Source organism: Oncorhynchus tshawytscha, linkage group LG06 (assembly GCF_018296145.1).
Source record: "Oncorhynchus tshawytscha isolate Ot180627B linkage group LG06, Otsh_v2.0, whole genome shotgun sequence".
Classification (NCBI taxonomy): Eukaryota; Metazoa; Chordata; class Actinopteri; order Salmoniformes; family Salmonidae; genus Oncorhynchus; species Oncorhynchus tshawytscha.
Window position 1 is genome coordinate 41,955,122 of NC_056434.1, and position 18,355 is coordinate 41,973,476.

Consider the following 18,355-nt stretch of genomic DNA (forward strand, 5'->3'; position numbering starts at 1 on the left):
AGGATGCTCTCGATTGTGCATCTGTAGAAGTTTGTGAGTGCTTTTGGTGACAAGCCGAATTTCTTCAGCCTCCTGAGGTTGAAGAGGCGCTGCTGCGCCTTCCTCACGATGCTGTCTGTGTGAGTGGACCAATTCAGTTTGTCTGTGATGTGTATGCCGAGGAACTTAAAACTTGCTACCCTCTCCACTACTGTTCCATCGATGTGGATGGGGGTGTTCCCTCTGCTGTTTCCTGAAGTCCACAATCATCTCCTTAGTTTTGTTGACGTTGAGTGTGAGGTTATTTTCCTGACACCACACTCCGAGGGCCCTCACCTCCTCCCTGTAGGCCGTCTCGTCGTTGTTGGAAATCAAGCCTACCACTGTTGTGTCGTCCGCAAACTTGATGATTGAGTTGGAGGCGTGCGTGGCCACGCAGTCGTGGGTGAACAGGGAGTACAGGAGAGGGCTCAGAACGCACCCTTGTGGGGCCCCAGTGTTGAGGATCAGCGGGGAGGAGATGTTGTTGCCTACCCTCACCACCTGGGGGCGGCCCGTCAGGAAGTCCAGTACCCAGTTGCACAGGGCGGGGTCGAGACCCAGGGTCTCGAGCTTGATGACGAGCTTGGAGGGTACTATGGTGTTGAATGCCGAGCTGTAGTCGATGAACAGCATTCTCACATAGGTATTCCTCTTGTCCAGATGGGTTAGGGCAGTGTGCAGTGTGGTTGAGATTGCATCGTCTGTGGACCTATTTGGGCGGTAAGCAAATTGGAGTGGGTCAAGGGTGTCAGGTAGGGTGGAGGTGATATGGTCCTTGACTAGTCTCTCAAAGCACTTCATGATGAGTAGTAGGCGTTTAGCTCAGTTACCTTAGCTTTCTTGGGAACAGGAACAATGGTGGCCCTCTTGAAGCATGTGGGAACAGCAGACTGGTATAGGGATTGGTTGAATATGTCCGTAAACACACCGGCCAGCTGGTCTGCGCATGCTCTGAGGGCGCGGCTGGGGATGCCGTCTGGGCCTGCAGCCTTGCGAGGGTTAACACGTTTAAATGTCTTACTCACTTCGGCTGCAGTGAAGGAGAGACCGCATGTTTTCGTTGCAGGCCGTGTCAGTGGCACTGTATTGTCCTCAAAGCGGGCAAAAAGTTATTTAGTCTGCCTGGGAGCAAGACATCCTGGTCCGTGACTGGGCTGGGTTTCTTCCTGTAGTCCGTGATTGACTGTAGACCCTGCCACATGCCTCTTGTGTCTGAGCCGTTGAATTGAGATTCTACTTTGTCTCTGTACTGGCGCTTAGCTTGTTTGATAGCCTTGCGGAGGGAATAGCTGCACTGTTTGTATTCAGTCATGTTACCAGACACCTTGCCCTGATTAAAAGCAGTGGTTCGCGCCTTCAGTTCCACACGAATGCTGCCATCAATCCACGGTTTCTGGTTAGGGAATGTTTTAATCGTTGCTATGGGAACGACATCTTCAACGCACGTTCTAATGAACTCGCACACCGAATCAGCGTATTCGTCAATGTTGTTGTCTGACGCAATACGAAACATCTCCCAGTCCACGTGATGGAAGCAGTCTTGGAGTGTGGAGTCAGCTTGGTCGGACCAGCATTGGACAGACCTCAGCGTGGGAGCTTCTTGTTTTAGTTTCTGTCTGTAGGCAGGGATCAACAAAATGGAGTCGTGGTCAGCTTTTCCGAAAGGGGGGCGGGGCAGGGCCTTATATGCGTCGCGGAAGTTAGAGTAACAATGATCCAGGGTCTTTCCACCCCTGGTGGAATGTGGGGTGGGTTGAATGCTGTAACAACACGGAATAAAAACAATGAATCAAAGTCCCATGATGGTAGTGACTGCCCATTACTGCTCATCATAATGAATCATAATTGATTCATTTTACTTTAATAAAATATTTCAGTTGTTCATTCCAAGTCATCATCTCATCTCTATAGAGCTACTGCCTACGCTGTCTGACAAAATCACTATTTTAGTAGTTCTTCAATGTAAATAAGGCATACCTTTATGACTGCTGAATACAAACTATCAATCAACTGCTCTATACCTCTCAATCTTGTATTGTTCTGTCTCTTCTGTCCCTCTGTCTGCCCCACACTAACCTAGCAGGCGTAAAAGAAACACACAGACTGGACAAGTAGGCACGCAATGGATTATGGTCATTGTACTTAAATACCACGTTTTCTGCGCTAAACAAAAATATAAACGCAACATGTAAAATGTTGGTCCCATGTTTCATGAGCTGGAATAAAAGATCCCAGAAATGTTACATATCCACAAAAAGCTTATTTCTCAAAAAATGTATGCACAAATTGGTTTACTGTACATCCCTGCTAATGAGCATTTCTCCTTGCCAAGAAAATCCATCCACCTGACAGGTGTGGCATATCAACAAGCTGATTAAATAGCATTATCATTATACAGGTGCACCTTGTGCTGGGGACAATAAAAGGCCACTCCAAAATGTGCAGTTTTTTCACACAACACAATGTCACCAACGTCTCAAGTTTTGAAGGAGCGTGCAATTGGCATACTGACTGCAGGAATGTCCACCAGAGCTGTTGCCAGAGAATGTTGCAGTACGTCCAACTGGCCTTACAACCACAAACCCAGCCCAGGACCTCCACATCCGGCGTCTTCACCTGTGGGATCGTCTGAGATCAGCCACCTGGACAGCTGATGAAACTGTGGATTTGCACAACCGAAGAAACCATCTCAGGGAAGCTCATCTGCGTGCTTGTCGTCCTCACCAGGGTCTTGACCTGACTGCAGTTCGGCGTCATAACCAACTTCAGTGGGCAAATGCTCACCTTCGATGACCACTAGCACATTGGATTCACGGATGAATCCCGGTTTCAACTGTACCGGGCAGATGGCAGACAGCGTGCATGGCATCGTGTGGGTAAGCGGTTTGCTGATGTCAACATTGTGAACAGAGTGTCCCTATAACGACACAAGGTGAGACCCAGATGGAGACACAGGAGGCAGATGGTTCGAGTCTCTGATATTAATTGAACAATGAGGGGCCCGGCGAGAGCCAGGTCGAGGACAGGCAAGAGATCCTAACCAGGTCAGAGTCCAAACGGTACAGGGGGGCAGGCAGGCTCGAGGTCAGGGGCAGGCAGAATGGTCAGGCAGGCCGGCTCAGTGTCATGGTAGGCAAAAGGTCAGAACCGGGAGGACTCGAAAAGAGAGACTAGGAAAAACAGGAGCTTGGAAAAACGCTGGTTGACTTGGCAAGACAAGACGAACTGGCAACAGACAAACAGAGAACACCGGTATAAATGCACTGGGGGTAATAGGGAAGATCGGTGACACCTGGAGGAGGGTGGAGACAATCACAAGGACAGGTGAAACAGATCAGGGTGTGACAGTCCCATGGTGGCGGTGGGGTTATGGTATGGGCAGGCATAAGCCATGGACAACGAACACAATTGTATTTTATCGATGGCAATTTGAATGTATAGAGATACCGTGACGAGATCCTGAGGCCCATTGTTGTGCCTTTCATCCGCCACCATTACCTCTGTTTCAGCATGATACAGTGGTTCTTCCTGTAAAAGTCTCGTCATACTGCAGCACATAATTCTATGGCACCTTATTTAATTGTCAGCCATTGTTGCCACTAATGCTAGTTAGTGCTAGTTTGATCACTAGAGAGCATCTTTGAAAAGCATTCTTCAATATTGGCTGTACTAGAGAATTTGAAACCTTTTTTTGTAAGAACATAATATATGGGATTGATTTCCCGAAATGTAGCTTAATTCATTCGATGAATATGAAACCCTCAGGGTTTTTCCAATGCTTCATTGGTCTGTTTCGGTTGATGGCCCTCTGATCTGCAAATGTATTCTACGGTTATATATGTGTCGACTAAAGCGATTTAATTCATGAATGCATTTGAGCGGTTTTTTATATTGTGATAGTGAAGAGCAAAATTCTTCTCAAAAGAATTAATATTAAAGTTACACCAACTGGTAGGCTAATCACACATTAGTACAAAATGGTAAGAGAACTGGTGAAGAATGTTCCCCCTCTACACACACATTTCTTTACTAGAATCTCTAAATGAAAATACTGTCAGATCCATAAAATGTCCTTGTACAGTAGTAGATCTAATTAACAGCACATTACTCAACACTAGTGAGACTCATGTCGCCTACAGTATATGTAAAAATATTATTTTCAATGACGTGACTCTCCGACCAATAATTCAATTTAGAGGATTGGCGGATTCTAAATTAATATCTAAGGGGCATTTTTAGTTAGGGCAAAACTGGTCTGTGGGAATATCTAAGGGGCTTTTAAATAAATATAATTCAGGGTTAATAATGATGGTGTTTCTATTGCAAGAAAAACTAAAAAAACGAAACCCTCTGGGTTTCTTTTAGGAAAATATGGAGCTGTACAATGTGACCTTTATTAAACTAGACATGTCAGTTAAGAACAAATTCTTATTTACAATGAAACCTGGACTACGTTGGGCCAATTGTGCGCCGCCCAATGGGCCTCCCAATCACGACCGGTTGTGATACAGCCAACCTAACTAAGAAATACATTTGACGATACAATTCTCCCCTTATACCCTCCTTCTTGGCAAGAGTCTATTGTCCTGTTAATAGCCCATATTGGCACTGTACAATGTGACCGTTCAGGAGTAGGCTACAGTACTACAGTAAGAGGAAAATAACCCTAAAATTTCAACACCCTAATTGTAGTCTAGCCAATACCCAAAAGGAGATTCAGTGAATATAACATCTCATTACTCATCAAGAGCAGTCCCCATGCTTGTCTCAGAGCAGCGCTGTCTTGACCTCTGAATGCCATCTTTCCCCCTTCCACTTGCCTCTTCCATTCATTTTGAAAGTTATTTTCCAGTAAACGTAATCAGTGCTGTAAGTCCCCATTGCGCTGGTCTGGAGCAGTGATGCAGGGTACCGTACTAAACCATAAATGAATCCCGCAGCATACAGTAATCTCAAAACATTTAGTTGAGCAAACCACTGCAATGCACGGCCCCATGTCGCAAGGATCTGTACAAAATCCTGGAAGCTGAAAACGGCCCAGTTCTTCCATGGTCTGCATGTCACCCATTATTGAGCAAGTTTGGGATGCTCTGGATTGTCATTTATACAACAGCGTGTTCCAGTTCCTGCCAATATAAAGCAACTTTGCACAGCCATCGAAGAGGATTGGGACAATATTCCACATGCCATAATTAACAGCCTGATCAACTCTATGCAAAGGAGGTGTGTCATGCTGCATGAGGAAAATGGTGGTTTTCTGATCCACGTCTCTACCGGTTTTTTTTTGGGGGGGGTGTATCTGTGACCAACAGATCCATATCATTATTCCCATTCATGTAAAATCCATAGATTAGGTCTAATCAGTATAGGACCGTTTACATAATCTGGTTAGGATTTTAGTAGTTTCAATAATCCATCATGGCACACATACTGTGGCGACAAAACGAAGGTGATTGTGAACGTCAAGGGGCATACAGGAAGGCCCATACTCACATATCTGGTGAAGAAGTCATCCACCTCAGCCTGCAGTCTGACACTCTGGGTGTAGAGCCAGGAGGTAGCAGGTGAAGGCCAGCGTGTTGCTACTGGTCTCGTAACCCGCCAGGAAGAACACAAACGCCTGGCCCACTATCTCATCCTCCGACATCATCCTCTTCTGGGTCTGGACCGAGCGCCTGTTGGGCGACTCGTGGCTGCCGGCGCCACCATTTCCTTGTTCCCCGGAGTGGTGTGTGTGGGCCAGTTCATCAGCATGGTTCACCACATCAAAGTGTTCAAGAGAGACACATTCCTTGGTGCTGCGCGTGTCCAGCATCAGCTGCAGGAAGTCTCGCCGCCGCTACACACACACACACACACACACACACACGCACACATGCACACACACACACACACGGGAGCACACACACACAATTGTTGTTAATTAATGTGTTGTTTATGGATGTGTTGGTTATTGATGTGTTTCACAGGTCATCATTGTAAATCAGAATTTGTTCTTAACTGACTTACCTGTCTAAATAAAGGTGAAATAAACATGAGAGCGCACGCGCACACACACACGCGCGCAGAGAAGAGAAAGGAAGAGAGACAAAAAGAGTCCTTCATAAAATTCTCATCTTTTATAAAGGAGCAGAAGTTTTTACAGCTCAGTAACACACTGTACCTCTTCAACAGGCTGCTCATCTCTCTGTCTGATGATCTTCTGGATACAGTTGATGAAGAAGTTGTTCATCTCATCCCTCCTCTTGTTGGGGATGACCCGGGCCAGTGGAGCCAGGAATGGGAAAGCAACTGTAGACAGCAAGAGAAGAACCAACAAAATACCATCTGTGTCAGTCCACTTACGGCAGCATCTAGGGAATGGAATACAGTATATGTTAAGTGGACATGCCCCTTGTAATATATACTGTATATTGAGTCCAAAATTGTAAATTGTGAGAAATAGTGTGTATGATTACATTAAAAACATAACACTGTTTTAAAAAAATCTTTCTCTCTTTCATTTTGATAATTGTTGCTAGTAGTACAGTTGTTTTCTAGACAGTATTTCTAAGCCTATGATGAGTTAGTTGGATTAAGGCAGGGCTCCACAGTACTCACAGAAGACGAACATGATGGGTCTGAAGAAGGAGAAAGAGAAGAACTTCCAGGCGGGGTGAACAAATGGGTCATCTGGGTCCTTCTGAGAGTCCACCTGGATGCCAAAGGCCACGCTAGCTATCACGTCCATGGTGAAACAGCCAAAACACCTGAGGAGAGAGAACCAACCCAGTCAACACAATACGGTATGTGGAGGATATTATATAGACCTTATACAATGATAATACATGATAAACATCTGGTTTCACCACTGGTTGTACACGTTTGAATTGGATTTCCCAATGTGTTTGTTTGGAAAATTACACAATAACAATTGTATAGCCTAATGAATGAACAATCCTTATGATGAACCCCATGAGAGGGAAGGTTACTGTAGTTACAATACCTGTGAATGTCAAAGCTCTCTGCAGACTGGACATGTCCAAGCAGGTTGGTGAGCAGGGTGTCCGTGGTCATGTTGATCAGAGGACCCATCTGCACCGAGACAGAAACATGACCATCTACGTTCTATCCTCATCTAACATAACATTAACTTAAGACCTAGGGACCACGTGAAGACGTTTGGACATCTTAGAGTAACGACTAAGGTCTTGGGTTGACAGTCATTTGGACCCCGGATCAAGTCTCTGTCGGGGGCTACCCCCCCCAGAATTCGCTGCAAAATATCATATGAATATAGATACAACAAATGATCCCCTTTTCATATTTTCTTGTGCAAAAAAAATCACTTTAAACCCAGACTCATCTGACAAATGTGCGAGATGGAATCAGGGGTGAACGTGGTCCACGTGCGTGAATCAGCCCTGGTCATAAGTACAGTACAGGAGGAGACACTGCTGCCTTGTGTGTGGTGCCCACTCCTCTCCTCCTCACCTCCAGCCCCTCTCAGAAAAGTCTATGTGTTTGTGTGTGTGTGAGGACACCCTGAGGCAAAGAGAGGACCTGAATCAATTAAAATCCCATTAAAGTCATTGCCATTACAGAGGTCATTACCAAGGGGAAAAGAACCCTGATGATGATGGATCAAACAGATATCTAATTAATTCATTTATTCATTAAGGGAAGAGCTCTTCTGAGCATGGTGATTGCTGTGTTACAATGCGGGACTGAGAGAGGCAGATCTCAAGAATACTCTCGACCAAAACTTCTCCAGGGCAGACAGAGTTATACTGCAGTAGCAACATGTCTCAAATGTAGAAATATCAAAAACAACAAATCCTCAGGTCAACTCCCTAGTCTCTTCTTATCAAAGAAAACGAGGACACTAACACATATTGGAAAACAGAGAGGAAGGACAGCTATGTCCAGTGGCATGGAATATTTGCTGAAGGAACATGAGAAAAAATGCTGAAACACCCTCTGAACCTCAGGTCTCACTGCTGAGTGTCAGGGGTCCAGAATATTCTGGACTGTGCCGTGTCCCTCTCTCTCTTCATATCTTGCTCGCTTTCACCTTTCCCTTCTCTACAGCCAGTACAGCAGAGAGAGAGAGAGAGAGAGAGAGAGAGAGAGGCTCTACCCTAGGTCGGTCTCTCTGCTCCGTCTCCCTACACTGGACCTGTGATCAGGGAGCAGCAGCCATTAGCACTATCTTTCTATCCCCCTCAGACAGCACACGCACACAGTCCTCAGAGGAACGGCCAAACAGGGCCGGAGGAATCCGAGGAGCCACTAAGCTCTGACAGAAGATTTGAGGATGAGGAGGAGCAGGAGTGAGGGCACAGAGAGAGAGAGAGAGAGAGAGAGAGACGCGGAGAAATCTAGACAACGTTTACACATCTCCCCTATCTACCCTCGCCATCTCCTCATCTCCTCCCCAGCGATCAATACACGCTGGGATCAAATGGGAAATGAGATCCTTACACGAGAGGAGATGCTAATGGATAAACATGCTGTAGCATTATGGGTACAATGAGCTGTGACCGAAGCTGTTACACGACTGTGACATGCAGGGCTACTGTCATTGGCATCAACGTGATAATACTGAGAATAGAGTACACTGTAAGTTAATATAACGTTACAATAAACTACAATTCATAAGGATTAGGATAAGGCTGAGGTTGGATGCGGGGGACAGGGCTAATCCTAGTCACAGGATAAGGTTGTGACTGCTAATAAGACCAGTCTAATGATTAGGCTTTAGAGGGGGCTAAGACCAGTATAAGCTTATATAAGCTTCCATGTAAAAATAAAGTAAAATTGACCAGTCTATGATGATAAGGCTAGAGACTGGGGCTAACACTAGTCTAAGTCTATGGTTGTGACTAGCCACAGCCCTTGTCACAAATTTAGACTTAGCCCCAGCCTTATCATCATAGACTGGCTGGGGAATGGGAATGGGGCTAAGACTGGGGCTTATTAAGTACACCCATCTAGTACCATGTAGGAACCTTTGTCTCCAAAACAGCCTGAATTCTTCGGGGCGTGGAAACGTTGCTCGAACGTTGCCGCTTCTTCTTGTTTTTAGCTGATAGGAGTGGAACCCAGTGTGGTCGTCTGCTGCAATAGCCCATCTGTGACAAGGACCGATGAGTTGTGCGTTCCGAGATGCCGTTCTGCACACCACTGTTGTACTGCGGCATTATTTGTCTGTTTGTGACCTGCCTGTTAGCTTGCATGATTCTTGCCCTTCTCCTTTGACCTCTCATCAATGAGCTGTGCTCGCCCCTAAGACTGCCGCTGACTGGATGTTTTTGATTTGTCGCACCATTCTCAATAAAAGCCTAGGAGGCCGGACGTTTCTGAGATCCCGGAACCGGTGCACCTGGCACTGACGATCACACCATGCTCAAAGTCACTTAGGTCACTCGTTTTGCCCATTCTAATGTTCAATCAAACAGTAACTGAATGCCTCGATGCCTGTCTGCCTGCATCATATAGCAAGCCACGGCCACGTGACTCAACCATTTTCATGAACAGCATACCTAATAAACATGCCACTGAGTGTATATGCCAACATAAGATGAGGCCTAAGGCTGGTCAGTCTGAGGAGAGGGTACTGGGGTCTGGAGCTGAGAGAGGGAGGGAGGACAGATGAAGAAACATGAGCAGCCTGATAGGTTATGACAGGAGCAGTATCCTCCCCCTCTACAGGGGCAGGGTGGCTCAAATGAAAATCTATATCCCAAGGCTCTGCCAGCTGAGAGGATACGCAGGGGCTACTGGTCAGTCAAACATAGCCAGACTACAGCGCGCGGAAACACACACACACACACACACACACACACACACACACACACACACACACACACACACACACACACACGCACAGACACACACGAACAAACAGACACAGACACACACACACACATGAACAAACAGACACAGACACACACACACACACACACACACACACACGCACAGACACACACGAACAAACAGACACAGACACACACACACATGAACAAACAGACACAGACACACACGAACAAACAGACACAGACACACACACACATGAACAAACACACACACACACACACACACACACACACACACACACGCACAGACACACACGAACAAACAGACACAGACACACACACACATGAACAAACAGACACAGACACACACGAACAAACAGACACAGACACACACACACATGAACAAACACACACACACACACACACACACACACACACACACACACACACACACACACACACACACACACACACACACACACACACACACACACACACACACACACACACACACAGACACACAGAACAAACAGACACAGACACACACACACACATGAACAAACAGACACAGACACACACACACACACACACACACACACACGCACAGACACACACGAACAAACAGACACAGACACACACACACATGAACAAACAGACACAGACACACACGAACAAACAGACACACACACACACATGAACAAACACACACACACACACACACACACACACACACACACACACGCACAGACACACACGAACAAACAGACACAGACACACACACACACACACACACACACATGAACAAACAGACACAGACACACACACACACACAAGAAAAAGGAGAGAGAGAGAGACGGATAGATAGACAGACAGACCCAACAGCTTCCTCTTATCACAGAGCGAGCCTCAACAGTGTATCCTGCCACAGCATATCTGTCCCTCTCCAGACAGAAGCAGATAGATATTGATCCACACCACCACTTTCTCTCAGTGTGCTTTCCCTCTCTCTCCATCTGTTCTGTCCACTCAGCAAACAGACTGGAGCGCTATGATTGTAAACAGCAGTAAACTAAAACAGACATCGCTAAAAACATATCTGGGTAATGTGACTGAATTCGGAGCGCCAGTTGTCCGAGCGTTTGTTTGGTGCCGATCGTAAAGTCGGTGGTTTATGGTTTATGCTCTCGTAAATGATTCATATTCCCGCCAGTCTCACTCTCCCATGGTAAATTCTGGAGCAGGACTGTGTGTATGTGTGTGTGTGTGGGGGGGGGGCGCAATAATTAGCATGTCTCCTCTCCACTCATTAACTGGACATGTGTTTGTGTGTATGAGGGAATTACGTACGTTGCGAACACAACCCTGCTCAGAACACAGCGCTATTACTACACTATACACACCCAACCTTGCTTCATAACATCAGAGTCAGACAAACATGTTGACTGATTGAGAATTGTGTGATTCCGAAATACAAACGCAGAAAGCAATAACTAGTCATTAGCTCTTCCTGACTGCATCTCCATGATGTTCTTAACTGAGTTCCCAGCCTGTTTCTTTTATGAACTATTTTGACAGAATATGAATCACAAACACTCAGAGAAAGTGAGAGAAAGTCCACGTGTACACAAACACACTGAGTGTCAGTCACACAGAGCACACACCCGAATTGAGGGACTGATTGCAAGTAACAAATCAAATCCAAACGGTCAATTACAGCAGGAATTACTCAGCGTTTACGAAAGCTACCTGCGTGGGACAATGTGTAAACACAAAACCAGTCATAACTGACTTTCAGCCTGAAACACTTTATCCTTAGTGGTTATCCACTAACAGTTTGTTTTCAGGCGAGTGTACCCAGCTGTATCTGGAGCGTGAAAGATGAGTGTGTGTGGTTTCCTTAGTGGCCTGCCACTGGTGGTTGCCGTGGAAACATACCATCACAGCCCTAATCACAATTAACGGTCCAGCTAAATGACCACCCACCTCTACCCTACTATACACGATAATTACATGCCTACTGTTCCACTTCTAGTGTGTTTATTTTACATTATGCCTTGGCCTTATTTGTCATCCAGTGTGATCCTGCACTCGGTCAGTTACAGGCACACAATGTACCAATGACCTTTATGCACATACAGCACAGGAGGTGCTTTCTCTTTCTTTTATATTGATAGTTCTGAGAAACTGTGTGATGTACACACGCACACACGCACACACGCACACGCGCACACACGCTACTTGGAGAATAAAGGGTCTTTGGTTTGGTTGGTCTTTGCAATACTCTGAGAGCAGTTGGATCATTTCAATAGTAGCTCCTGACGTCTGTTCATGGCTGCTGCCTCTGGTGTCGCAGGCAGGCAGGAAGGCAGGCAGGCAGGCTGGCTGGCTGGCTCACCAATCTCTCTCAATCAGTGTAGAGGGGACTCAACAATCACATAAAACATGCTGTTCCAACAGGCCCGGGTAATTATGTTCCACACTATAAGGTAGAAGAACCACTGTTTGTTCTAATGACACTATCATAATGTCAGGCCATACACAGAAGTCAGCGAGAGAGAGGGGGAGAGGCACAGAGGGGGAGATGGGGAGAGGGGGAGGGATGGAGAGAGGGAAAGAGGGAGAGGGAAAGTGATACCCAGACCACATTGGTTTATCAGACGTTAATTAGATGTAATGCTTGAAAGCCTTCAATGGAGACGAGCTATCATTTTCTTACTAAATTGCGGGCGTCAATCTCCCTTGCTATTCCTTAAGTCCCCTGATTCTCTTGAACATTTCTACACCAACAACTTATTTTCAATCGTTGGGCTGGGCAGGCTCTATATGGAGACAACTTCTATTAAGATACTGATTCTGGTTAATCCACAAAAATGAAAAGATGAGATAAGATAGCTTGCGACTGAAGGCCTGATGCAGTAGAAATCTGCATGGCTGTATAGATGTTTATGAATATGTATGGTTCCATGTAAATAGAACAGAGTGGGGAGTGATTGTGTGTATGTATAGAGATAGTAATATGTGGTGTATGGGTTCCATGTAAATATAACAGAGGGGGAGGGAAAAGGGGATACCTAGTCAGTTGTCCAACTGAATGCATTCAACTGAAATGTGTCTTCCCGCATTTAACCCAACCCCTCTGAATCAGAGAGGTGCAGGGGGCTGCCTTAATCGACATCCACAGCACCCAGGGAACAGTGGGTTAACTGCCTTGCTCAGGGGAAGATTGACAGATTTTTGGCATGTCGATCCAGCAACCTTCTGGTTACTTGCCCAACGCTCTAACCACTAGGCTACCTGCAGCTCGTGATTGTGTGTATATATAGAGGTAGTAATACATGTGCCTGTATAATTTACATAGTAAATGTGTATTGGTTCCATGCAAACAGCAGATTGAAGTGGGGGAGAGGAGCTGGGTGAAGATGGTGTGAGAGGAGAGGGGTGAAGATGGTGTGAGAGGAGAGGGGTGAAGAAAGAAGAAGAGGAGAGGGGTGAAGATGGTGTGAGAGGAGAGGGGTGAAGAAAGAAGGAGAGGAGAGGGGTGAAGATGGTGTGAGAGGAGAGGGGTGAAGAAAGAAGGAGAGGAGAGGGGTGAAGATGGTGTGAGAGGAGAGTGGTGCAGAGAGAAGGAGAGGAGAGGGTTGAAGAGAGAAGGCGAGGAGAGGGGGAAGAAAGAAGGAGAGGAGAGGGGTGAAGAGAGAAGGAGAGGAGAGGGGTGAAGAGAGAAGGAGAGGAGAGGGGTGAAGAAAGAAGGAGAGGAGAGTGGTGAAGAGAGAAGGAGAGGAGAGGGTTGAAGAGAGAAGGAGAGGAGAGGGGTGAAGAGAGAAGGAGAGGAGAGGGTTGAAGAGAGAAGGAGAGGAGAGGGGTGAAGAAAGAAGGAGAGGAGAGGGGTGAAGAAAGAAGGAGAGGAGAGGGGTGAAGAGAGAAGGAGAGGAGAGGGGTGAAGAGAGAAGGAGAGGAGAGGGGTGAAGAAAGAAGGAGAGGAGAGGGGTGAAGAAAGAAGGAGAGGAGAGGGGTGAAAGAGAAGGAAGAGAGGGGTGAAGAGAGAAGGAGAGGAGAGGGGTGAAGAAAGAAGGAGAGGAGAGGGGTGAAGAAAGAAGGAGAGGAGAGTGGTGAAAAGAATAAGAGAGGAGAAGGGTGAAGAGAGGAGGAGGAGAGGGGTGAAGAGAGAAGGAGAGGAGAGTGGTGTAAAGAAGAAAGGGGAGAGGGGTGAAGAGAGGAGGAGAGGGAGGGGTGAAGAAAGAAGGAGAGGAGAGGGTGAAGAAAGAAGAGAGGAGAGTGGTGAAAAGAAGAAGAGGGGTGAAGAGAGGAGGAGAGGAGAGGGGTGAAGAAAGAAGGAGAGGAGAGGGGGTGAAGAGAGGAGGAGAGGAGAGGGGTGAAGTAAGAAGGAGAGGAGAAGGGGGGAAGAAAGAAGGAGAGGAGAGGGGTGAAGAGAGAAGGAGAGGAAAGGGGTGAAGAAAGAAGGAGAGGAGAGGGGTGAAGAAAGAAGGAGAGGGGTGTGAAAAGAAAGAAGGAGAGGAGAGGGGTGAAGAGGGAAGGAGAGGAGAGTGTTGAAAGAAGAAGAAGAGGAGAGGAGGAGAGGGGTGAAGAGAGGAGGAGAGGAGAGGAGGAGAGGGGTGAAGAAAGAAGGAGAGGAGAGGGGTGAAGAGAGAAGGAGAGGAGAGTGGTGAAAAGAAGAAGAGAGGAGAGGGGTGAAGAAAGAAGGAGAGGAGAGGGGTGAAGAAAGGAGAGGAGAGGGGTGAAGAGAGAAGGAGAGGAGAGGGGTGAAGAAAGAAGGAGAGGAGAGGGGTGAAGAAAGAAGGAGAGGAGAGGGGTGAAGAAAGAAGGAGAGGAGAGGGGTGAAGAAAGAAGGAGAGGAGAGGGGTGAAGAAAGAAGGAAGGAGAGGGGTGAAGAGAGAAGGAGAGGAAAGGGGTGAAGAGAGAAGGAGAGGAGAGGGGTGAAGAAAGAAGGAGAGGGGTGAAGAGAGAAGGAGAGGAGAGGGGTGAAGAGAGAAGGAGAGGAGAGTGGTGAAAAGAAGAAGAGAGGAGAGGGGTGAAGAAAGGGGTCATCTTGTCTTGCCTCTTTCATCTTGGTTGCGCTGAAGGAGGGGGTGAGGATGCTGCGTACTCTCTTCCAGTGCTCGTTCCTCAGCATCAGCAGACAGTCACTCATGGGCTTAGTGGCAGCTCGGATCGTCTACCGAATGAAATGGAGGGAGAATCTGAAGCACACAAGAATATACAGTTGAAGTCGGAAGTTTGCATACACTTCGGTTGGAGTCATTAAAACTTGTTTTTCAACCACTCCACAAATTTATTGTTAACAAACTATGGTTTTGGCAAGTCGGTTAGGACATCATTTTTCCAACAATTGTTTACAGACAGATTACTTCACTTATAATTCACTGTATCACAATTCCAGTGGGTCAGAAGTGTACATACACTAAGTTGACTGTGCCTTTAAACAGCTTGGAAAATTCCAGAAAATTATGTCATAGATGCTTCTGATAGGCTGATTTACATCATTTGAGTCAATTGGAGGGGTAACTGTGGATGTATTTTAAGGCCTACCTTCAAACTCAGTGCCTCTTTGCTTGACATCATGGGATTTGTTTTTAAATCAGCCAAGACTTCAGAAAAGACCTGGTTCAAGACCTGGTTCATCCTTGGGAGCAATTTCCAAATGCCTGAAGGTACCACGTTCATCTGTACAAACAATAGTACGCAAGTATAAACACCATGAGACCACGCAGCCGTCCTACCGCTCAGGAAGGAGACGCATTCTGTCTCCTAGAGATGAATGTACGTTGATGCGAAAAGTGCAAATCAATCCCAGAACAACAGCAAAGTACCAGATGCTGGAGGAAACAGGTACAAACGTATCTATATCCACAGCAAAACATGTCCTATAGCGACATAACCTGAAAGGCCGCTCAGCAAGGAAGAAACCACTGCTCCAAAACCACCATAAAAAAACTACAGTTTGCAACTGCACATGGGGACAAAGATCATACTTTTTGGAGAAATGAGAGGAAATGTCCTCTAATCTGATGAAACAAAAATAGAACTGTTTGGTCATAATGTCCATCATTATGTTTGGAGAAAAAAGGGGGAGGCTTGCAAGCCGAAGAACACCATCCCAACCGTGAAGCACAGGAGTGGCAGCATCATGTTGTGGCGGTGTTTTGCTGCAGGAGGGACTGGTGCACTTCACAAGATAGATGGCATCATGAGGATGGGAAATTATGTGGATATATTGAAGCAACATCTCAAGACATCAGCCAGGAAGTTAAAGCTTGTTCACAAATGGGTCTTCCAAATGGACAATGACCCCAAGCATACTTCCAAAGTTGTTGAAAAGGACAACAAAGTCAAGGTATTGGAGTGGACACCACAAAGCCCTTATCTCAATCCTACAGAAAATTTGTGGGCAGAACTGAAAAAGCGTGTGCGAGCAAAGATGCCTACAAACCCGACTCAGTTACACCAGCTCTGTCGGGAGGAATGGGCCAAAATTCACCCAACTTATTATGGGAAGCTTGTGGAAGGCTACCCATAAAGTTTGACCCAAATTAAACAATTTAAAGGCAATGCTACCAAATACTAATTGAGTGTATGTAAACTTCTGACCCACTGGGAATGTGATGAAAGAAATAAAAGCTGAAATAAATAATTCTCTCTGCTATTATTCTGACATTTCACATTCTTAAAATCAAGTGGTGATCCTAGCTGACCTAAAACAGGGATTTTGTACTCAGATTAAATGTCAGGAATTGTGAAAAACTGATATTAAATGTATTTGGCTAAGGTGTATGTAAACTTCCGACTTCAACTGTACATGTACTGTACATACTACAGCATACAGATCATGCACATGTACAGTACCAGTCAAAAGTTTGGACACACCTACTCATTCAAGGGTTTGTCTTTATTTTTACTATTTTCTAAATTGGAGAATAGTGAAGACATTGAAACTATAAAATAACACATATGGAATCATGTAGTAACCAAAAATGTGTTAAACAAATCAAAATATATTTGAGATTCTTCAAAGTAGCCACCCTTTGCCTTGATGACAGCTTTGCACACTCTTGGCATTCTCTCAACCAGCATCACCTCCAACACGTCAAATAATCTCAGGAGGAGATGGAGGAATCAGCAAGCCTAGCCCTCTTTTGTGTTCCTGTCCAGTCGTATGTGGGCAATGGTCATCACTAAGTCCTCAGATCCTATGGTCCTCTGTGTTGAAACTGACACAGGAAGCAATGCTAGAATACTGAAGACTTGGAGGCAGAACCACAGTGAAATACAGGGCATTGTGGCTGAAGCTCCAAGACATCACTGATCTTTTACTGTTACCGCTGTTCATAAATGCTAAAAAGGTGATCATAAAGTGATCATAAATGTTCATGAAGCATTGAAGTGAAGTGACATATGTAGGTGCTCTCTGGCTGACAATACTGTACGTTTCATGTGGTATTGTGATGTGTTTACTGGTGTAAACAGTATCCATCATTTTCATTTATTAGCATTTTCCATTGACGGTATAACATTCCAGACACAATGTAATAAAAATAATAATTTATTCATCTGTGTGTTTTGGCAATGTTCTGTCGGTAATAATTTATTAGTGCTCTAACACAATAAAATATTTGGAAAGGACAAGTGTTGTTCGGCAGTTTAGAGTGTTTATGCCATATATATTTGGCTTTGTATAGCCACATATTTGCGGCCACAGGATTACAGTGACTTGTGTTTGTTTCTCTGCCTCCATGGAGACTTTCTTTATGGGTCTGCTCCTGCTGCTGGTTGCAGATGGTGTATAAAGGCTCTGAACCACACACACACACACACACACACACACACACACACACACACACACACACACACACACACACACACACACACACACACACACACACACACACACACACACACACACATACCAACAGCGCACTAGCCATACACCACTCAGAAACACAGCGTGTGCCACATCTCCATATTACATCCACATCTCAGCACGATATCCACATCTACTGCTAGAGTGGTTGTTAAGTGAACAATGAGTCAGGAGCGTGGTCATACAGCAAGCGGGCAAGTAAACACCATCTGAGTCAAAGTCACTAAATCAAACAGGTAAAAATGTCATTCAGCTCCTGTCTCCCCCCTGGATCTGAGGGCTGTATGTGTACTGCATACATACAGTACCACAAGATTTATGGGTCATTGGTGCACAACATTTCTGGTGGATAGGTGTTCAAATCAGACCCGAGTTCCAATACATGTGTATTTGATTATTTGTTTTTTCAACACTTATTTTCTGTGTATTTGAGTATTTTCAAATAATTATGCCCGGATGCTGATTGGTTGATAGCAGGGAGTTATTCACAACAATCTCCCTGGGTAATGCCTGTTAACAGTTCCATTTGGATTATGAATGTGCTGTCCCACAGCCCAGCTAGGCAATTCATAAACTTAATCTCCACTGGAAAATAGTGTCTAGTGTCTAGTTATTTCTCCATGATTGTAGCCTAGCATTTGGTTTGCAACATTGGGGTTTA

The 18,355-nt window shown here is 45.6% G+C and overlaps 1 protein-coding gene across 3 annotated transcripts in view; it reads right to left on the reverse strand.

Moving 5' to 3' along the window:
• The window catches only part of LOC112252557 (thromboxane-A synthase), a 106,970-nt gene that overhangs the window by 39,709 nt on the left and 48,906 nt on the right, over nucleotides 1–18,355 (reverse strand). For all 3 annotated transcript variants that reach the window (XM_042323259.1, XM_042323260.1, XM_042323258.1), the window contains exons 6-10: nucleotides 14,875–15,016; nucleotides 7,007–7,095; nucleotides 6,622–6,770; nucleotides 6,185–6,312; nucleotides 5,515–5,860 (exon numbers count right to left, since the gene is read on the reverse strand). In XM_042323259.1, the coding sequence (XP_042179193.1) occupies nucleotides 5,540–5,860; nucleotides 6,185–6,312; nucleotides 6,622–6,770; nucleotides 7,007–7,095; nucleotides 14,875–14,967 (780 nt within the window). In that variant the 5' untranslated portion in view covers nucleotides 14,968–15,016 and the 3' untranslated portion in view covers nucleotides 5,515–5,539. The remainder of the gene's footprint in view (nucleotides 1–5,514; nucleotides 5,861–6,184; nucleotides 6,313–6,621; nucleotides 6,771–7,006; nucleotides 7,096–14,874; nucleotides 15,017–18,355) is intronic.